The 15,856-nt window shown below is 53.5% G+C and overlaps 1 protein-coding gene across 7 annotated transcripts in view; it reads right to left on the reverse strand.

The window, feature by feature from the left end:
- The window catches only part of SORCS2 (sortilin related VPS10 domain containing receptor 2), a 556,267-nt gene that overhangs the window by 73,151 nt on the left and 467,260 nt on the right, over positions 1–15,856 (reverse strand). For all 7 annotated transcript variants that reach the window (XM_074395857.1, XM_074395856.1, XM_074395854.1 and 4 more), the window contains exons 6-8: positions 10,221–10,285; positions 6,249–6,367; positions 3,462–3,551 (exon numbers count right to left, since the gene is read on the reverse strand). In XM_074395857.1, the coding sequence (XP_074251958.1) occupies positions 3,462–3,551; positions 6,249–6,367; positions 10,221–10,285 (274 nt within the window). The remainder of the gene's footprint in view (positions 1–3,461; positions 3,552–6,248; positions 6,368–10,220; positions 10,286–15,856) is intronic.

Below are 15,856 nucleotides of genomic sequence, written 5' to 3' on the forward strand. Positions count from 1 at the left end.
TGATGTCACCTCCTTCTTTATTCATATGGTTTAGAAATTTTATTTAACTTTAAATACATTTATGGCAAATACAGGAATATTTCACTTTAAATTTGCATTTACTCATTCTTCTGAATGCTTTCAAATAATTGATAGTTATTTGGATTTTTCTTTTCTTTTGTCTGTTTATAGCTTTGGCCTATCATTCACCTGTGTCAGGGAAGCTACGTTTTAAAAACAGCATGACGACAAATAAGAAGCAAAGGATATTGACAAATATAAAAACGGCCCACCCTGCATAGTTTTCACAGACAGGTTAAATTAAAGCAGCAGGTCGGTAGCATTTATACCCTTTCACGTAGAGGAAAAATAGAAAAAAAATGGCAAAGCTATGCTGAAGCTGATCCATTCCAACTTCGCTGGTGACAGGGTGGCACTCTTTTAGGAACCAACTAAGCTACACAAATATTTATGTCTTTTGTTCTGAAGCTTTTCTTAGACTTCACCTTGAGAAAATTAAAAAGAAGTACCTGCAGGCACACACAGATTTGTTGCAGCACTGTTTATAACCCCAATGTCCAAGCAACGAGAGTCTGGCTTAGCTCAACAAGGTACAGCCTCCTCAACAGAAAGCTTCCAGTCATTTAAAGTAAATATCACGTATCGTTCAAGAAACGGTCTCATGCTACAGTGTCCTGTGAAAGCAGACTCGAGACCCACGACTGCTTGTAATCCAGCTACGTAAAAGCCTTCTGGCCGACGGCTAAGGAAAGCAGGGAGACCAAGAAGTCAGGGGAAATACTGGATGGACCAGATGAACCGGGTGAAAAGTTTGTGGGTGAGCCTCCCTGCTCCAATGTCGATTATTTTCAAAATGTTAATTAAACAATTAAAAATATAAAAAGAAACACAGGAGGGGGTTGACTCTGTGGGAAGAGGAAACAGGCGAGTCACAAATTCACCATAAAACCACAGCATCTGGGGGGGAAATTCAGTTGGCCCCTGCGACAGTACGTTGATGGGGAACACTGGGCGAGCTGCTGTCCTGACCGGGGTGGAGAGGAAGAGGCTGGCTGGCTGGGCAAAGGTCTCAGCAACAGGAGACGTGGTCTGGAAGACCCTGTGGGGCTGGGGAGCCTCGTTCTCCTGACAGCAGCCCAGTCTGCCCACTTCTTGATGATGAAGTGACCATATCTCCAGCTCCTGGTTACTGGGTCCTGTGCACGGTCCCTGCAGGTAGGACACTGACAGTCGCAGCACATGCCACCTGCCCTGGATGGGTCCTTGGTCCTCCCTTGAAACTGAATAACAAGAGGCCGGATGTGTGTCTGTCACTGCTGTGAGAGCCTCTTGATTCTTTTCAATGACCTCCAGTTTCCGTGGGAATAGGGGGAAGAAGACGACCCGTGTGTAATGCCCGCTGCCAAGGGTCAGCAGCAGGAGACACGGCCTGGTGCTTCCTGCAGATCTCACTGACATCTCATCTGCAGGTCCAGGGAGCTGAGGGCCGGGGGCCATCGCTCGAGGTCACAGAGGCCATGACTTATAGCCATAGGCTCCTTTGACTCCCCAATGCCAGAGGGGAGCAGAGAGGGTCCCTATATGGGCCTAATTCTGGGCTGTACACTTTCCTCTCCCCGACACCAGGACAAAGAGCCCAGGACACAGAAACTTCTAATGCTGTAGCCCCCGAAGGTTTAGGGAAGACTTTCCAGATGCTGAAAAGGTCCCTCACCCTCCAGGGACACCCACTGCCTTTGCCTAAAATGAAACCATTAGCTTTTAATTTACATACTCAGCCAAGTCTGAGTTCAGTCTATTAAGCTCCTTCCTTCTTCTCTTTTCTGTCTTTTCCTTTTTTTATTTTTCCTTGTTTTTTTTTTTTTTTTTTTGAGACGGAGTTTCGCTCTTGTTACCCAGGCTGGAGTGCAATGGCGCGATCTCGGCTCACCGCAACCTCCGCCTCCTGGGTTCAGGCAATTCTCCTGCCTCAGCCTCCTGAGTAGCTGGGACTAAAGGCACGCGCCACCATGCCCAGCGAATTTTTTGTATTTTTAGTAGAGACGGGGTTTCACCATGTTGACCAGGTTGGTCTCGATCTCTCGACCTTGTGATCCACCCGCCTCGGCCTCCCAAAGTGCTGGGATTACAGGCTTGAGCCACCGCGCCCGGCCTATTTTTCCTTGTTTTTCAAGAGAAGCTTTTAAAAGGCCTCCTAGACTTTTCCCATTTCTGGCTCAGAAAGGGTCTGAGGGTGCCTCACGTAGGAGCTCCTGTGCCCAAGCACTTTACAGCAAGCCACGGCCTGGGCGTGGAGGGCCGGAGCCGCGGGCCCCTCCCACCCCACGCGCGCTCTCGGCCCCACCCGAGCCACTTGCTCCCCTGCTCTTCTCAGAGCTGCCCCGGGGCTTCGGATAAAGAGTCCCTCCCACTCCCAGCTCCAGAGGGGCCCCCATAGCTGCCTGGCCTAAATCAGCCACACACACAAGCACACGAGCACACACATCCACACGCGCACAGACACACTCACACACACGCCTCCATCACTCTCTGTCTCTGCTTCTTGCTCCCTTCCGAGCACAAAGCCCACCAGAGCAGGAACCTGGAGCTTCTGACCCAGCTGCGGCCCGGCCTCCTAGCCCGGGTTCTGGCTTCTATCTGGTGCTCAGCAAGTAGGTGTGGAGGAAGGGAAGACTCCTCTGGTTCCCAATGACGCGTGTGGGACAGAGATCTTTAGAAGGCCTCATCCCGGGGTCCTCAGGAGGGAGGTGTGGCATGAGGCTGGGTGGACTCGCCCGCACCTCGGTTTCAGATCTTTGTTTCTAGCTAGCTGTGTGACCTCAGACAGGTTACTGGCTCTCTGAACTTCCATCACCTCCTCTGTTAAGTGAGAATAACGTATTAACAGGGTGGAGAGAGGCCTTGAGCCAGGAGCAGTCCCCAGCTCCCCTGGCTCGCCGCCTTTGACTGCCGAGGCAAGGGAAAGGCAAAAGCATTCACGGAGCATCTACTATATGCAGGCGGCACACCGGGCGGCTGGCATGCAGAGGTGAGTACGGCAGAGGTCATCTGCACCCCAGCAACGCCAGAGGAGAGCAGGAGAGGCACACTGGAGGGAGCGGTCCCTGCACTCTGAGCACCAGCAAGGAGAAGGGCGGGACAGGACCAGAAAACAGAGGCCCGGGCCCACCTGGGGGCCGTTAGCAAGTGATGTTTCTCATGAAATACCCCATGTGCAAGAGTTCTGGGCAAAGATGAACCAGGAAGAAGGAAGAGGCCTAGGGTGAGGCTGGAAGGGCTGGGCGGGCTGGAATGGCGGGTGTGAGGGGCGAGGGGCTGGAGGAAGCGTGGCCACTCTGTTCCCGTCCATCCTGACCTGGGACCACCAGGCACCTGTGCGTGAGTCCTTTGCCCCACGAGTCGGGACGGGCTTAGGGTCCGGCCTCAGGGCCAGGCGGCCGGCAGCGTGGGGAGCACCTTACCTTCGGCAACGCGTACTTCGGCAGCTTCATCAGGACAAATTCGTTGCGACGATAAGAAACATAGTATTTCGTCCGGTTTGCTGATGTTGCCTAACCAGGGGAAGAAACACATTTTTCAGAGGCTTGATGCCCTCTGCAGCCAGATTCTAATGAATGAAAAACTACATATTATATTCGGCAGGTGAAAATGTCCTTTAATTTGCTTATACCTGTTGTGCTTGAAATGAGCAGACTCCTATTCATCCTTCAAAGCCCCACATTAGCATCCCTCCTCTGGGAGGGCAGTTGTGCTCTGCTTCCTTCAGTCAGAACTAACTAACCTCTTTCCCCCTGTACCCTCAGCACCTTGTTTCTCTGCATCCAACTTACGGAACAAGGTGGAGACAGTTCTGACGGAGAAGGAAGACAGCCCAAAGATGAGCCTGTCAGGAAAGATCACCACCGAACTTCGAGGCATGACAAACAAAGCTGGCAGCACCCCAGGTGCTTTTCCCGGGGCAGCTCATTCGATCCCATAACCATCATCCCCATGAGCTGTGGCCATGGGCATCTGTCCCAGAGACGGAAAGGCACATAGGGGCAGGACTGTTCTCAGGTGTCTGATCACAGAGGCCACGGATCCTTGCTGCCACAGAACAGGAGGCACAGCCTCCTGAGCCACCAGCCCCGCTACCTTGGTGGCGAGGTGGGGCTGGAAGAGCTGAGGTTTCTCCTGTCCCAGCACAGGCTCCCAGATCCTCTGAGTCACCCGCCCCCCCGCCACCCGAGTCTCTAAGACTCCAAGGGTCTTAGGCTTCAGAGCTTTGACCGGGTGGAAGGGGGGAGGAAGGGAGAGGGCAGGGGAGGCCTGGGCTGGGGTAGGGAGAGCTTTCCTCTGCAGTTATTGAGAAAGATGGAAACCAGGACAGAAACTGGATGGAGCCGGTGGCCCCTCACAAACAATGGCCGAGCGCCAGCACCAGACAAGCTCTCTGTGACCTTGTGCGGAATGAGACCACCTCGCAACTGGGTCTGAACGCAGAGCAGATGTGAATGTTGTTCAAATCCCCAGGATGCACAGACACCCCACCTTGGCTGAAATAAGCGAGGGCTGCTGCTTCACTCTCCAGCTCCAGCGTCCCCCGAGTCTCCCCCGTCCCCCGAGTCTCCCGCCCCCCCCCAGTCTCCCGCCTCCCCCGAGTCACCCCTCCCTCTAGAGAAGATTCACTGAGACACCGAATCCTGGTATGACCCACATCCCCCAATCCAGAGTCACTCCTGACTTCCTCCAGGGCCCCTCAGATCACCTCCTGCGGCCCACGCCCAGCAATCAGGCCCTTCTAACCCCTCTGAGATGCCCAGGTTGTGTGTTGCCCCTTGCTGCACTGAGTGATGACCCAGCTTGCTCAGCCGTAGGGGAGCTCCAAGGGTCTTAGGCCTCAGAGCTTTGACAGGCCAGCCCGGCTAATGTTTAGAAACCACTCACCATGGGAGATGGTTGCCCAGAGAGCTGACCTTGTCTTCATTCCAGTACTTAGTGGACATCTGCAGAAATGCAATGCTAGGAGCTAGGAAATTCGGGGCTGGGTTCAGACCTAGAGCCCAGACTTGGCTTGCCTGAGACAGGCGTAGGGACAAAAGGAGTAAATGGCACAGAATGACAAACTGGGGCCAGGGCTGTGAAGGAGGAAGGCACAAGGCTGAAGGTCCTCAGAGGAGGCACCAATGAGCCTGAACTGGAGGCAGAAGTCTGAGAAGACTTCCTGGAGGAGGAGGTACATGAGTGAGTCTTTAAGAAGGAGAAGGAATCAGCCAGCAGAGAAGCAAGGCCCAGTACAGGGAACAGTGCAAGCAAATGCATGGACTGGGCATCAAAAGTCAGGGGCTGGGGCTCAGCAGAGGGCAGTGGAGACTGGGCAGGGCTGGAGGTCAGGGCCGGTGGTGGCAGCAGCCTCTTGCCTGGCCTGCTGGAATGCAGGGGCTGGGACGCCCACTGCCTGCTCCAGCCCCTAACTCCGTGGTGGCCCTTGGCATACATTGAGTGTAGAGTCAGGAGCTGGGGTGACCAAGTGTGGCTGAGACAGGGCAAGGAGCAGGCTGGGGAGCACCAAGGGCCTTCTGGGGAGAGGGCACCCAGCAGGTGCCCTCAAGGGGTTTTCTCAGGGGAAACTTTGGACTTGTGTCAGGGGTCCCAGAGGGCAGAACAGAACCCAGTGGATGGGAGTCCGACGAAGCAGACCCTGTCTCAGGCCAGTGACTGGGGCCACTCAGCAGAGGGCTAGGCTGTTTTGGGAGGGCTGGGCTCCCCATCCATGAAGGTGATGAAAAGCTGGATGGAACGCCGGTGTGCTAGAGTTTCTGAATTAGCTGGGACCAAGTGGCTGCCGAGGCTGGGTCCTCTCGTGACCTGAGGGCACAGGCGGCAGGGTCCTGGTCACAGGGACGTGGACAGCCGGTGCCTGGTGGCCAAGAGCTGTGACCAGAAGCAGTGCTGGCCAGTTCCAGTCACTGGTAAAACCAAGCGGGGCTAAGTGGCTTTAGGTCTGGGGACCCCGAGTGGCTGGGAGGTTCATGGTGGCCAGAAGGGAGGTGGAGCCCGTGTCCCTCAGCCACAGTTCTGGGTTTGCAGGGGCTTACGTGGATGCCTGCAGACACAGCCACGCTCAGACACCGTGACCTGGGAAGTAGCACTTGAAAGTGAAATACCCATTTTATCGCCTCTTTTCTGAGTGATTCCATTTTTGCCGCGAGTGGCACATCCACCACGTCGCCTTTTGCCAATTTCCAGCAGCCCCAAAGCAGCCTCACCTTAAAGAAGATGTAATCGTCCTGCACGGTCAGAGAGCCCTGGTCAATGGGGCCTGCGAACGGGGCCGTCAGCGTCTTCTCAGAGCAGTTGTGGATTGGGCAGGTGAGGTACCGAAAATCTGCAGGAGACAGGCGCGGGCCCAGGCAGTCAGGCTGCAGCAGGGGCCGGGACAGCCCGGGACATATGTGCCGGGCTCCGTTCTTCTCCAGGACCACTGCGATGGGCCTCTGTGGGCTTGAATTCCAAAGGCCACTGCAATGACACCTGCGGCTGGGAGTGTCATCCTCACTCACTGTGGGCCACGCGCTCTGACACAAGCTCCTGCCACCCTCGGGAAGGTGCTCGTGCTGCTTTGGGGCCTGCCATCCCCTGCAGGAGGGGTCAGCATAGGTGATGGTGGGCACCTCACCGCGCCCAGACACGCATGGCCCGCACCCTCCTGAAGTCCCTCACACCTAAGTGGGGGTGGGGGTGGGGGGTGCTCAAGGGTTCTTTCCTGCAAATTTTAAGCAAACGTTTCTACCCTTTTCCAGATATTTATGGCTGAGCAATATTGAATGCATGCTTTGTCAGGTAGCTGCTAATTTTGTTTTAAATCCTTCTGTTTCCCTGGGACACATTTACGTGGAGGGGCTGGAGCCTGGAGGCCTCAGGAAGCCCTGCGTTCCAGCTTGTGAGCCAGGAGCAAGACACACCCACAGGGACCGAAGGAAGGGCACCCCGCCTCCTCCTCTTCCTCCTCCTGCCCCTGGCCCTGGGTGACCCAGCAGCGTGGAGAATGGTTAAGGGAAGGGGTTTAGGAAGCAGAAAGGCCCACCCCTAAACTCAGCCCCAGGTTTCTCACTCACTCACTCATTCACTCACTCACCCACTCATTCACTCACTAACTCATTCACCTACTCACTCATTCGCTCATTCACTCACTAACTCACCTACTCACTCACTCACTCACTCACTCATTCACCTACTCATTCACTCACTCATTCACCTACTCACTCATTCACTCACTCATTCACTTATTCACTCACTCACTCATTCACCTACTCACTCATTCACTTACTCATTCACTTATTCACTCACTCACTCACTCATTCACTCACTCACTCATTCACCTACTCACTCACTCACTCATTCACTCATTCACTCAATAACTCACTCACTCACTCAATAACTCACTCACTCACTCATTCACTCATTCACTTACTCATTCACTCACTCATTCACCTACTCACTCACTCATTCACTCACTCATTCACCTACTCACTCACTCATTCTCTCACTCATTCACTCACTCACTCACTCACTCATTCACTTACTCATTCACTTATTCACTCACTCACTCATTCACCTACTCACTCACTCACTCATTCACTCATTCACTCAATGACTCACTCACTCATTCACTCACTCATTCACTTACTCATTCACTCACTCATTCACCTACTCACTCACTATTCACTCACTCATTCACCTACTCACTCACTCATTCACTCACTAACTCACTCACTCACTCATTCACTTACTCATTCACTCACTCACTCATTCACCTACTCACTCACTCACTCATTCTCTCACCCACTCACTCATTCACTCATCCACTCACTCATTCACTCACCCACTCACCCACTCACTCACTCACTCACTCACCCATTCACTCATTCACTCACTCATTCACTCACTTGCTCATTCACTCATTTGCCCACTCACTCATTCACTCACCCACTCACCCATTCACCCACTCACTCATTCACTCACTCATTCACTCACTCACTCATTCACTCACCCACTCACCCACTCACTCATTCACTCACTCACTCACTTGCTCATTCACTCATTTACCCACTCACTCACTCACTTGCTCATTCACTCATTTGCCCACTCACTCATTCACTCACTCATTCACTCACCCACTCACTCACTCATTCACTCACTCACTCACCCACTCACTTGTTCACTCACTCATTCACTCACTCACTCACCCACTCACCCACTCACTCACTCACTTGCTCATTCACTCATTTGCCCACTCACTCATTCACTCACTCATTCACTCACCCACTCACTCACTCATTCACTCACTCACTCACCCACTCACTTGTTCACTCACTCATTCACTCACTCACTCACCCACTCACCCACTCACTCACTCACTTGCTCATTCACTCATTTGCCCACTCACTCATTCACTCACCCACTCACCCATTCACCCACTCACTCATTCACTCACTCATTCACTCACTCACTCATTCACTCACCCACTCACCCACTCACTCATTCACTCACTCACTCACTTGCTCATTCACTCATTTACCCACTCACTCACTCACTTGCTCATTCACTCATTTGCCCACTCACTCATTCACTCACTCATTCACTCACCCACTCACTCACTCATTCACTCACTCACTCACCCACTCACTTGTTCACTCACTCATTCACTCACTCACTCACCCACTCACCCACTCACTCATTCACTCACTTGCTCATTCACTCATTTGCCCACTCACTCATTCAATCAATCACTCATTCACTCACTCACTCGCTGTCATTCCCTCACTCACTCATCTATTCACTCATTCACTCACTCACTCACCTATTCATTAATTCATTCCCTCAACCACTCACTCATTTATCCATCCCACCGCAGTCAGGCTCTCAGTGTTCTAGGCCTAGAGCCAAGAGCCAACACAACAGACCAAGGCGACCTCTAGGCTGATGGGTTGTGTGCCGGGTATAGGAGCCCTGATGATAGCACTTGCCAATTTCTGTTATAAACACTCCTACATGGCCATGCAGGAGCCACCTAGATGAAATTAGTGGCCATGGAGTTGAGAAGGGCTGTGGGCAGCAGGTGCCCATGAGCCAGGGCCAGCTGAAGCTCTGGAAAGGGCAGACAGCCGACCCTGACAGCGTGGTGTGACGCAGGTTGAGAGTTTTTCTATTTGTCACCATGTTATTTTGCAGTATTTTGCCCAGTGGGCTCCCCAGGGGCAACTTGGGCATCTGGCTAGGTGCTTATTCATTCAGCAGACTTACTGGGGACACAGGTGATCAGTAGCCCCCACTGGTACTCAAGGAGCTCCAGACCTCGGGGAGTGTGCAGAGCTGTGATGGGGGAGCCCAGCACAGGTGGCTGGCAGGGTGCATGAGGTCAAAGGTAAGAAATTCCAAAAGGAAGCTGCATTCCCAGCAGGGGTGGGGAGAGGGGCACCACCTGGGACCTTGTGACCCCAGGCAAACCTGGACGGCCCCTGAGCTTTGTTATCCTGGTTATCAACACAGAACGGTAATAATGCCGGCCCTACCTGCCCAAGGGTGGTGGGGTAGGGGGTGGGGACATGGAGGTGGGGGGGCACACCCAACAACTGACCCTGCCCCCCAAAACTTGGCTGTGACGACCCTACATTCACACATTTCATATCACTATTCATCTCACAGACCAGGAGACTGAGGTGACTGGCCCTGGGCCCTGAGGTTGGCTGACGGCAGGGCTGGGAGCTGACGCCTGCATTTCTGTTCTAATGGGGACACATCCTGGCTTGGGTGATGCTGCACAAAGATGTGTCTGCAGGGACTCTGCTGCTCTGCCCTCCTCAGAGCACCCTCCTGTCACACAGCAGGAAGCCGGCTGGATCCGGGTGGGCAGGCCTGGGCTCACCCCAGCCCCACCATCTCCACACTTAGCACATGCTGGGGCTGGGGGCTGAGTTAGTGGAAAACACTCAATGCTCAGGGGCCAGAACAAATTGCCCTCTTAATAGACTTTTCCACTGGAGTGGAGCTCCTTGACTTCGATTCATGCCCAGCTGGAAAACAAGCACATTTAAAATCAGGCCACATTGAGACGCGGTGAGGCCAGCTGTGTAGGGCCAGCCACTGGGGACGAGTGACTGAACACAGGCACCGCTGAGCTGTGTCGAGCACAAGATGACTCAGGAATACTCGGTGCCCAGGCCTACTGCCCAGCTTACCTCCACTGAGGTCCTGGGCTTCCACATGGACCAAGTCAGGGTCAGCGTCCACCCCAGACACAGCCCTGGAAAAGAAGAGCCGAGGCTGGGGTCGGGAATGGAGTCACCGTGCCTGTCCCCCAGAAGTTCCCCGCACCCTACGCGGCCATGTGGCCTCCCTGGGTCTGAAGCCACCCTTGCTCTGTGGGTCTACAGGTCACCACCGCCTCGGGAGCCCACCTGCTCCTGGGCTAGGGTATCTGGGTCTTCCTTGCGTGGGCTGAGGGAGTTGGCTTTCTTCCTCTCACGGTAGTGTTTGTACAAGACTTTCTCCTTCATACAATACGTTTGCATTGTTTTTTCATTGTTGTGTGTTTTATTTTGATCATCTAAAATGACCGCAGGAGGCAGGCAGGCCTGGGACTCCCACCCTATCCTAATTTCATCAATAGGGAAACTGTGGCTCAGAGAAGCAAAATGACTCTCCCAGAGCCACACCGTGGAAAAGGCTGCCCTGGGAGTCGAGCCAGGCTCACCTGAGCGGCGGCTCCGCCTCCTGCTCCCCATCACCTGGTGGAGTGTGCCCTTGGGAAGATTCTCTGTCATCGCGCCTTGCCTAGTGCTGCCTCTAGGGACTTGCCTGGATCCTTTCCTGAGGTAGCAAAGGCTCCAGCGAGAGGAATGCACCTGCTACCCCAGCACTTGACAGTTTGCGCCAGGCTGTCCTCACACACGGGCCTGGACCACGCATTGTGAGGCAGGTGTCTTCATCTGCATTCACAGGTGACCCCACTAGGATCAGGATGGCTCTGTGACTTGCCCAAGGCAACACGGCTCAGACCAGGACAGTCTCAGGCTCCTGCTCAGGTCTGCTCAGCCCCCAAAATGCATGCTCTCCTCAGACCCCACACACTGCCCTGCTCACAACCAAGGCCTTCTAATGTCACGCGCCCCAGATGCCCCATCTCTTACGGGACTCCGCCTCCCTTGGGGGTGCTCCCAGCTTCAGAGAAGCCGCGATATAAATCTGGGAGTTTGGCCAAGTGGCCGAGTTCCATAGATACCTCTAAGAGCCCAGTGGGATGAACGTACCGTGTACATGCCCTGCCGTGGCCCTGGGACAGAGATGAAGGAGACACTGCAGCTTCCCTGTGGGCTCCTGGGTCAGGACGCTCAGGCTGGGGCTGTGGTTCTCCCACTCCACCCTCCACCCACCCACACCCCTTCCCTGCCCGACTCCTCTCCCCTGTTTCACTGCCCTGCTGGATGAAGTCTTTAACTGAGCAGGAGGGGAGGGAGGAAGCTTCTGTCCTTAGAAGCAGAGCCAGGTCCTGAGTCTGTGCTGCACATCGCGTGTCACCTGAACTCATTTAATAGCTCCATTTAGTAGCAGCTGCTCAGGTACAGGGAATGTCCTAGGTGCTCTAGTTGCCTTATGTCACTTACCTCGAATGATCCTAAGTGATTTGGTTATGCCCATTTTACAGATGAGGAAACCAAGGACCGGACAGGTGAAAATAGATTAAAGGTCATAGAGCTAACAGAGCAAGATCCACAACCCAGGTTCTGCCACTCCCAAAGCAACATCTCACCACACAGTTGCTCCTGGCTCTGCACAGCATTGTGCATGAAATAATGTGGCGAAGGGATAGTGGTAGGGAGGAGGCGGACGGCTGCCCCTCCCTCAGTCCAGGCTCTCAGCTGGAGGCTACACCTGTCCTGGCCCCTTTGTCCAAGGCTCTCCCCTGTGCTCTCACAGACTGTCCACCTGCATGGAGCTGGCTGGGGGTGGAAAGCCTCACTTGCCCCCTTGGACGCTTCTCTGGATGTTCCAATAATTACACTGGCACCAATTCTGCCTTGAATTTATGCAGTGCTTGTCCTCTCCGTGCTGAAGAGCCAGCAATGACAGGGCAAAGGCTGCTGCTCAGGGTTACCGTCTGAAAGCCTCGCCTTTGAGGGACATCCACCCGTTCATTCGCCCACTCTGTCAGCATTGCTCTCCACCCTGGTGCTGCATTCACTGTGCTGGATGCCACCTGTCCTAGGTCATGTCTCTGTCAACTTGCTGTGTGTACAACAAAAATCAGAGCACTCACTATTTGCCAGGGATTGAGGGCTCAGAGATAAACAAGACACAGCCTCTGTGCTCTAGGAGTGCGCAGGCTAGTGAGGAGGCCACGCACAACATAACGACCTATTCACCATCTATCCATCCATTACCCATTATCTATCTATCTTTGCATCTATCCATCAATCCACCCATCCATCCATCCACTCATCACCCATCCATCCATCCATGCATTCACGTATCCACCACACATTAGTCCATCCACCCATCCATCCATCCACCATCCATCCATCCACCCACCCACCCATCCATCCATCCATGCATCCATCAATGCATCCATCCACCTATGCATCTATTCATCCATCCATCACCTATCCATCCATCCATCGTCCATCCCTCCATTCATCCATGCATCATTCATCCATCCATCACCCATCCATCCATCCATGCTTCCATCTATCACCCATTCATCCATCCATCATCCATCCAGCCATCCATCCATTCACCCATGAATCCATCCACCTGTGTATCCATGCATCCGTTCATCCAATGCACACATCCACCCATGCATCCATCCACCCATCACCCATCCATCCATGCATCCATCAATCCATCCACCAACCCATGCTTCTACCCACCCATGCATCTATCCATCCATGCATGTATGCATCCATCCATCTGCCCATCCATGCACCCTTTCACCCATCCATCCATCCATCCATCCATGCATCCACCAATCCATCCATCCATCCATCCATCACCCATGCATCCATCAATCCATCACCCATCCATCCATCATGCATCCATCCATCCATCAATCCATCATGCAGTCATCCATTCATGCATCCATCCATCATCCATCCATCCCTCATCCACCTATCCATGCATCCATTCATCCACCCATTCACCCATGTATGCATCCATCACCCATTCATGCATGTATCCATCCATCCAGGCATCCATCCATCTATGCATCCATCCATCCATCCATCCATCCCTCCACCCATCCATCCATCCATGCATGCACCCATCCACCCATTTACTGAGCACCTACTACAAGTTGGCCCTGGGCTAGGGCTGGACATATAGAGGTGCACTTTTCAGGTCCCTGCTCTTGTCCTTGCCTCAGTAATCTCACAGATTAGAAAAAGATCTATGAACATTTGTTTCAGGCTCAAACTCTTTAGGACTGAAGTCGATAAGTTGCCATGCCAGCTGGTCACACTAGGGCTCAGAAGGTGAAGTCTGTTACTGAGCAGCATCTTGCCACACAGGAAGGGGACATGGGCAGGAATGGGAGGAAGCTCTCTCCTATACTTGTAGTGTGAGGACAAATCTTTCCCCATGAGTAGGTGGAAGCCAGTTCTTTGGGAGGCTACAGTCTTTCTGACCATGGGGAATGTGTGTGGGGGGCTCATAATAGGTGTTTATTAAATGGTTAAATGAGACTTAAAGCAAGGGAAGTGAAAGGAAGAGCCATTTTTTCAACGCTGACTACACGCTGCCTGTTGAACTAAGCACTTTATGATGATTACCTTGTTTCCATCACAGGACTTTGAGGTGGAATGGAAACTCCATTTATATATTAAAAATCTGAGGCTGAGAAGGCTTTTGTCTTCTGGGCATTTGTCTTATATCCCACAGAAACCTTGGGGATTCCTTCCTCTGTCCCTCTGCACTTCCTTCCTTCTTGGCATTGGCCTGAGTAGTGGGAGCGTGAGGGGTGTGGAACAGATAAGGCAGCATCCCGAGTTGCTATCTGGCTGCCTGGTGTATATCACGAGTGACCAAGCCACTGGACATGTGTCTGGAATGCAGATGGCATTCAACGCCATATTCTTAGATGGGCTTAAGACTTAGGGGACAGGTGGAGGTGATACTGAGGTACACATGTGGCCCTCTGGGCGCGATCATCAGAGTGGCCCTTCAAACACCCCTTCTACTGTGGCCTGGGCTGTCTCCAGATTTGTGTTTTTGCACTTCCTGGGAGATGGACAGAGGGCACTGGCCATCCTGCCTCACTCATCCCTTGTGTGCGCAAGGCCAAGTGGATATCGGGCACTTGTTGAGTTTTGGAGACTGCCCAATCATGCTGGGGACCTGAGTGGGCACTTCTGATGAATCCAACTGGTGCCGTGTTCAGCAATTTACAAAGCACCTCAGACACGAGTCCATCTGATGCAACACAGCCGTGTCCAGCCTTGTTGGCATGGAGAATGCTGTGACAAATCAGCTGCGTGGCCCACCTCCAGAGCCTGCAGTTGGGGGGGCTGCATGGGGACACCCGGGAGGAGCCTGGCTTGAGTGGGGGGACCCCAACCTGGGCTGGCTGAGCTCCCTTTGCAGTTCTATGACACCTTTAAGATGGGAGCTCAAGCAGTTAGGGCACCTCTCTGAGCCTAGGCTCCCTGTCCTTAAGATGGCACAATAACACCTCGCTCATGGGGGTTCTCTGAGGGGCCAAGTCTGTGAAGCACCTGTAATGAGGCCTGAGATGGGACAGAAGATATGTCCCAGGGTCCCAGCTCCATTGGCTGGTCCTCCAGGGAAGGCAGGAGTGGGGCATGGGCTGGTCCTACAGGCAGGGCAGGGGTGGGACATGGCTGGTCCAGTAGGGAGGGCAGGGATGGGGCATGGGCTGGTCCTGCAGGCATGGCAGGGATGGGGTCCAATTTTGGTGTCATATCCAGCATATGCCCAGCGTTGAGCCTGGCTCCCAGGAGGGGAGTGTAGAATTTTTTAGATGAAAGGAGCCTTAGTGAGGATCTGGTCCAGGGTTTCTCAAACCAAGCATCACATCCCATCTCCCAGATTTCCCTATCTCCATGTGCCTACCGAACTGCCATCTACCCACCACTTTGCTCACACTGAAAACCTCCCCCTGCTTTAGCCTTCTGCAAAGCGAGACTCCCTGGGAACTCCTGGGTTTGGTGGCTGGTCATTCCAGCTAATGACTGTTAAAATTGCTTATCCATTTACCACACCAGCCCCTCTCATGGACACTTTGCCCAAGAGCAAACTGAGCCTCAAGATGAGGAAGTCACTTCCTGGTGTGAGTGGCCACTCAGTGCTGAGGGCAGGAGCACCCCCACAGCCTGCTTGAAGGAGGTTGTGATGTCCCAGGCAGAGCGCCCAGTTCCCACGGCCTCTCCCCATCACTGAGTTTCCCACCCAGATACGGCCCCATTCGGTTCTCAACCTTCCTCCCAACCTGCCTCACACCAGGACCGCCATTTGCTTCACCTCCTTCAGGGACCAGGTCCACTCTAATGGCCCCAGGTGGACAGAGGAAATCTGTAAGTGAGTCTGAGTGACACAGGCCCCGCAGATGTGCCATGTGGCGGGAACTGGCTGGGACTCCCCGAAGACCATTGAGATTTCAAACACAGGGTGCCAGCATCAATCACTCTGACCCTAGGTAAAGAGCTTTCCCTTCCAAGGTGGAATGATTTCGGCTGCTGTGAATAGACCATTTGTAAGCTCCTTGGAAAGGAGGTCTTGGGCCTGACATTGTTCTCTCCGGAATACAGGCAGACATTGTTCCCCACAGCAGCAGACCCACCACTAGCAAGATGGAATTTTAGCC

The sequence above is a fragment of the Saimiri boliviensis genome, chromosome 3, assembly GCF_048565385.1.
Source record: "Saimiri boliviensis isolate mSaiBol1 chromosome 3, mSaiBol1.pri, whole genome shotgun sequence".
Lineage (NCBI taxonomy): Eukaryota > Metazoa > Chordata > Mammalia > Primates > Cebidae > Saimiri > Saimiri boliviensis.